Source organism: Lepidochelys kempii, chromosome 4 (genome assembly GCF_965140285.1).
Source record: "Lepidochelys kempii isolate rLepKem1 chromosome 4, rLepKem1.hap1, whole genome shotgun sequence".
Classification (NCBI taxonomy): Eukaryota; Metazoa; Chordata; order Testudines; family Cheloniidae; genus Lepidochelys; species Lepidochelys kempii.
The window spans coordinates 32,691,104-32,697,103 of record NC_136383.1 but is presented as its reverse complement, the minus strand read 5'-3'; the positions used below and the strand labels follow the sequence as shown (position 1 = coordinate 32,697,103).

At 47.6% G+C, this 6,000-nt stretch overlaps 1 protein-coding gene across 2 annotated transcripts in view; it reads left to right on the top strand.

Annotated features, from left to right (window-relative positions):
- The first annotated feature begins 694 nt into the window (after positions 1-694).
- ELOVL6 (ELOVL fatty acid elongase 6) overlaps positions 695-6,000 on the top strand; it is a 124,911-nt gene continuing 119,605 nt past the window's right edge. For both annotated transcript variants that reach the window (XM_073340896.1, XM_073340895.1), the window contains exon 1: positions 695-983. In XM_073340896.1, the coding sequence (XP_073196997.1) occupies positions 953-983 (31 nt within the window). In that variant the 5' untranslated portion in view covers positions 695-952. The remainder of the gene's footprint in view (positions 984-6,000) is intronic.

The window sequence follows — 6,000 nt, the reverse complement described above, 5'->3', positions numbered from 1 at the left end:
CACCCTATGCATTTATAGTGTGTCCATCACTGCAGTATCTAGGGACCAGTACTAACCAGGCTGAGTTTTCTGGCCAGTCATGTATGTTAGGATGTGCAGGAGGCTGAACAGTGGTTGCCGGAGCAGAATCTGACTGAGGAACGATTAATATTATCTCCAAAGTTAATTGAAGGGAATTATTCAAATTAGTAGTAGTGGGGAAGGGAGGGAGAGAGAATTTGATTGGGACAGTTGATCTAATTCTCTTCCAAATCCAATCTCTGAGAAAATGTGCTGTAAGCTTTGTTCTGACATCAGCAGTACTTAATGTTCCCTGGGATTTATATGTTTTTACTACTGTAACGTGAACATCGTGGGTAAGATCATTAGCAGCTTCCAGTGCTGGGAGCTTGGGCAGCGTGTCTCATTCAAAGCCATAAAGGAAGTGAACGTGATTAGATGCCAAAGAAGCTAATGCTCAGGGGATGATTTCCTTAATGCTGCAATCTAGTCTAGATTATATTAGTTCCCAGTTTTTGCATGAGCCAGACTGTCTCGTTCTAAACGGTGGAGGATTTTCTAGCCCGGGGGCTACGTTTGCACTTGCAGGAGGTATATGCATGTCACTGTGAGCAAGCAGAAGCTAAACCCCTGCACAGACGGGCACTAAGACCGCAACGCTTCCATTTCCTCTCAGGGTGGATGCAGAAGCTGAGAGGAGGAGACCTCCAGACACGGGTGGAGAAGGATAGGAAGAGGAGAAAAGCAATGCGAAATCAAGGGTATAGCTGAGAGAGACAGAAAGAGAGGGGGAGAGAGAAAGGGGCGATTGAAGGGAAGACGCAGGGGAAAAGCTCTTAGATACTATATTTATATTTAGACATAGGAAGGCATCCCCCCCAGAAGATTGGTCCAATGAACATGTCAGTGTTGACTTTGCAAGAATACGAATTTGAAAAGCAATTCAACGAGAATGAAGCCATCCAGTGGATGCAAGAGAATTGGTAGGTGATGGTTAATGTAGTATTTACCAGTAGCTACTGTAGCTGTCTCTCTCTGAGCATGTGTGTTTTATATCTATGGATGGATTAGACATAATTGACTACAGGGTAATCGCCGAGCCAGTCTCTGTGTATTACTGGCTCCGATGAGGTGCAGTGGTGTGTGTGTATGTATGTATATATAAACATACATACCAATATATGCATCAGTGTGTGCATATGCACATTGGTGTGTGTGTGAATTATTCCAGTGACATAACAAACCACACAACAAAAGCTCAAGGATACTAAGATTGAGAGACTGCCCTGTTTTTCTAATTTTAAAAAGTTATATAACACCGATGGCAATCCCACTAATAAAAAATCTTTTTTTATAATGAGATAAAACGATTCCCCGCTACCTCCTTCCATTTTACTTTTGTTCCTGTTTCGCTCTTGTACCCCTGCCTTTGCCATCTCCCTAATGCCCTTCTTTTCTCCTTGCAACTCCTTTCTGTACGTGTGCCCCATTTCCTCTTTCGGGGTCTCTCCCCCCAGCCTCCCCTTCCCACTGCTCCAGTTACCTCCTTCCAACTCTAACGCAGAAGAACAAGTGAAAAACAAAACACAAGGAACTGTCGAGTCCCCTGCTTCAAATAAAACTTAAACTGCAGCCATGCTCCTATTAACTTTTCATGCATGTCTGTGTCTGGGGAGATCTTCAAGTGACCTGGATTTACAAGAAAAAGAGGAAAGTTAAACTGCGTAGGGGCAGGCGGGGAACGCGTGCTGGAAAAGTTCCCATGCCGGGCACATCATGTCTGCGATGGGTGCCTGACCATCCAGGCACGGGAGGGTACAGCCAGCCAGAGCATGGAGTCGCCCGGCAGGGTTTGTAACGTGCATGTGTATTCGCCGGGAGGATGTCTGAGACCAAACAAACGATGGGGTCCTCTAGGTGGAGGATGGGATCTAGGAAGAGCGTGCGGTGAGGTCTACCCAGACACCGGCTGGCGGCATTCGCAGAGCGAGAGCTCGCCGGCGAGACTGTCTCTCTTTCACAGCGCCCCTTGTCTCTCGTTGATGAGACCGAGAGAGGGGGGGAGTGAGCCGGAGACGCTACCGGGTGGCTGCAGTCAGGGCGCGCGCTCTGCTGCTGCGATGTCGGGGAGCGGGGCTTTCCTCCCTCCGCCCGGGCGGCGGTGGGCCGGCTGGCCGGCGGGTCTCGCTGACTGGCCTGCCGCCGCGCCGCCCGGGCTGCAGCGCCGCCATCCCCCGGGCGCCCGGACGCACACGTGCGCCTCCCTTTCAAATCTTCCACTCCTCCTCCCGCTCCCTCCCGGGGCTGGACCGGCCGCGGCTGTGGCAGATCATCGCCCCGTTAGCTGCCGCGTGTAAGCCTCCTTCTCCCCGGGCGCCTCACGCCGGGGCCTAGGCTGGTTCCGGGGGGGGTGGCGAGGCGGCCCTGCTCTGGTGCACGGGGCTGGGGGTGTCCACAGCTGAGCTGGGGCTGCCTCTGTTCCCCGCTGTGGAAGCAGCTGGAGGCTGGGGTACCTCGATAGCAGCAGCGCCGTGCGCGAGGCCGGGAGAAGAGAAACCATTGCAGCCCCCGACATGGCAGAATTGCTAGCCCCCAGCTTAAAAAATCTTGAGTCAGGACCCCCAAAACGATGGGTGCCTTAAAGTCACGAGTAAGGCTAAGATTTTATCATGGATATTTTTCGTAAAAGTCAGGACAGGTCGGGGCAACAAAGGAAAATTCTGGGAAGCTGTGACCTGTCTTTTTATTAAAAATATCTGTGACAAAATGGGGGTCTGTGGTCCCCACACTGCCTACAGTGGGGCAGCTGTGTGGCGGCTAGGAACTCCGGGGTCCACTGCCACCCAGGGTTGGGAGCTGTGGGGCCCCTGCCACTTGCAGCAGCTGGGGGCTGCAGGGTACCCCAGCCACCCACAGGTCCAGGGGCCTGCGGTGGCCAGGAGCTTGGGGCTTCCCTGCTGCCTGTGGCGATGGGCAGCTGTGGGGTACACCCACAGTCTGCAGTGGCTTGGAGCTCTGGGGGCTGCCAGAGGTGGCGGGGGTACCCCGCAGCTCCCCGCCACCTGGGCGGGGGACCCAGCAGCTCCTGACCGCTGAAGGCTGAAGTCTAAGAGGTCACTGGAAGTCACGGATTCCGTGACTTCTGCAACTTCCGTGATTAAATCATAGCCTTAATCTGGAGACTTAAAACTAATTAATAATACATGTTGGGTTCTTTCTATGTGCCTTCTGGTTTCTCCCACCTTTAGGCTGCACTTGGCTCACATTTATAAGTTTTTCTGGGCAACCAAGAGAGCTAGAAACTTTCTTTGTGTAGGAAATGAAAGCCAAGAGTCTCACCTCATCACATGCTTCCAGGAGCTGGGGCTTTAACAAACACACCAAATATCATGAGACTTCATTATAAAATGAACACTAAAGTGGCCAGGTGAAAAGCAGAACACCCAGTGCAAGGCTCAGAGCCTCCCACCACCTCCTCTGCTGCTGTGGTTTGATTGTGTGTGAAAAGCAAGTGCCTAACCAGCTTTATCTGGTGCTGCACTTCCCCTGTGCCACCTTCCCCTGTCCTGCACCCCTTCCTCTCTCCCAGCTTCCTATACCTCTCATCCCTTACCCTCTGCATCTGCCTTCCAGTGCACACTGTGCCCTTCATTCCTTCACTCTCTGCATTCACCTCCCGCTTTGTGCTATACTTCCCCCCCTCTTTTCCCCTCCCTTTGCCCCTTATGCTTGCTTGTTTTGCTGCACTCTGCCCCCAAACCTCTCATTTCTTTGCCTCTGTGCTGCATCCTTCCCTTCATATCCTGTGTCCCATCCCTTCACATTCCCTGCCATCTCTCTTCTCATCCTGCAACCCCAACACTTTGCATAGTGAGTAACTTCTCTATTTCCCGGTGGGTGATAGAGGAGGGATATGAGCCAGCTACAAGCTAAGGCTGCACATCCTGGGTTTGCTAGGCTGAATGATCCAAGGCCCTTACTGGGGTACCAGAGATGCTTCTGGGATAGCTCAGTGGCACATGTGGTTTCTAGAACAGCAATGTATTAAAGTAACCATTAAATGCTTTGACTTCTCTGTTCACCTGCTGGAGAGATGATTAGGGAAATTAGCTCCTGAAGGGTACCTATTGAGGCACTCTGTTCAGCCTGATTATTTGTTTTGCCTTCGTTTGTTTTTATTTTCTTAGATCTTAAAAATCTTATTAGGCTTAGTAGCTCTGGGTCTTGTTCCTTTTGTTCTAACTCTCTCTACTAATGGAGAAAATTCTCCTCATGATGTAACATTTCAGTAAAGGGGTGGAGGCAGGGATAGTCAATAAGCGGATCGCAGGCCAAATCCGGACCTCCAGACGCTTTTGAACAAACTGCAATTTTTTTTTATTTACTTATCATTATTGTAATTATTTTTGTATTATTTTCTCTGGAGTCTGCACCTTGATTATACCTTGACAAAAAATAATTGATTACCCTGGGGTGGAGGAGATTGTTTCCTCCATAAATACTTCCATAAGCCCACAAGGGAAGCCGTGTGGCCTGATGAATTAATACTTGACTGAAAGTCAGGTGTCTGTGATCTTCTTGGTTCTGCTGCACTTCACTATGTGACCATCACACTGAGGAAATTGCAGAACTGCTGTGTGCCTCAGTTTCCCCAGGTGTAACATGGGGATAATATTGCTTGGATAACTACCTGATAGGGTGCTTTGAAGATTAATTAGTTAATGTTTGTAGATTGCTTTGAAGATGTGTTGTATAAGTGCTAGATAGTATTATTAAAATCCCCTTAAGTGCCTCAATTTACTGCAAAGGTTTGCCTGTTGCAATTCCAATAATACTAAGCTCCCACTCTCTAGATTCAAGGGGGGAACAAACATTTTCATGCTCTTACTTTGTAGTTGAAGAGATTCGGTCATCCGTGTGTGAACTTCTCAATCTAACTTCATCTGTTTTAAGGGTACTGATGAATTAAGACCTCCAGTTCATATTAAACTGTAGGAGGAGAGATTTGCTCAGGTTTGAGAACATTACTGAAAATGAAATGGAGTCATGTCCATTGAGATGCTTTCTGCTTTGTGAGTGTTCCCTTGGAAATGCTAGTAAAAATTCTTTGTAGTTCAAGTAGATGATAAACTTATTTAGGAAATTCACCTCCCTAACAAAACAATCATGTTTCCAGTGTTTTAATTTTTAAGAGAACTTATGTAGTAAAATCCAGTAGGTACAGAGCATGAGGAAAGGCCTCTTTATCTCCCACCTGAGTAACATAATGGGGTTTCTATACACAGATGAAGGATAGTAAATGGCTTCTTGACTTTGTTATAGGCTTGATATGAAGTTGTCTGGACCAGTGTAATTAACATATGGGCCCTAAAACAGGCATATTAAAGGGCATGTTTCAGGGATAAACGTTTTTGGTTTTCTGGCAAATGCAAATATCAGTGGAATAAGCAAAATCGTTGCTTTAAAAAAATCAAGACATTCCTCTGGTGGGAGGCTTTATACTACAAGTTGCAATAGTCTTTTAAGTTAGAATACATCATCATCACCATAACATGGAGGTAGAAAGAAAATCAAATAGGTGTGGCATTTATTATTTCAGTTCCATGTTAGAAATGTATCTTGATAGCTACAGAAAATAAATCTGCAATGTTTTAAATGATTATTCTGAATGGATAGGGTGAAACGGACCTAAGGAATTTACTGTGTCTGCATTTTGTATAGCATGTTTGGAATCTCAATAGTTTATACAATTTTATTCATACAAAGACTCAGCACAGAAGCTGAAGCCTCCAGGAGAGTATGGCAAAAGTGGCTTTACACCCTTTCATGCCTTCTGGATTCTGGGCCACTCCAGTGACCGAAATGTCCGTCTGCAATAGCCCATCCTGGGCTACCCATGGACTGTGATGCAGTCCAGAATCCTCATAGCAACAAGCACTATTGGCATGCTCTCACTCTCCAACTCTGCCTCCAGCAAGCTGCCTACATGGGGACTTTTGA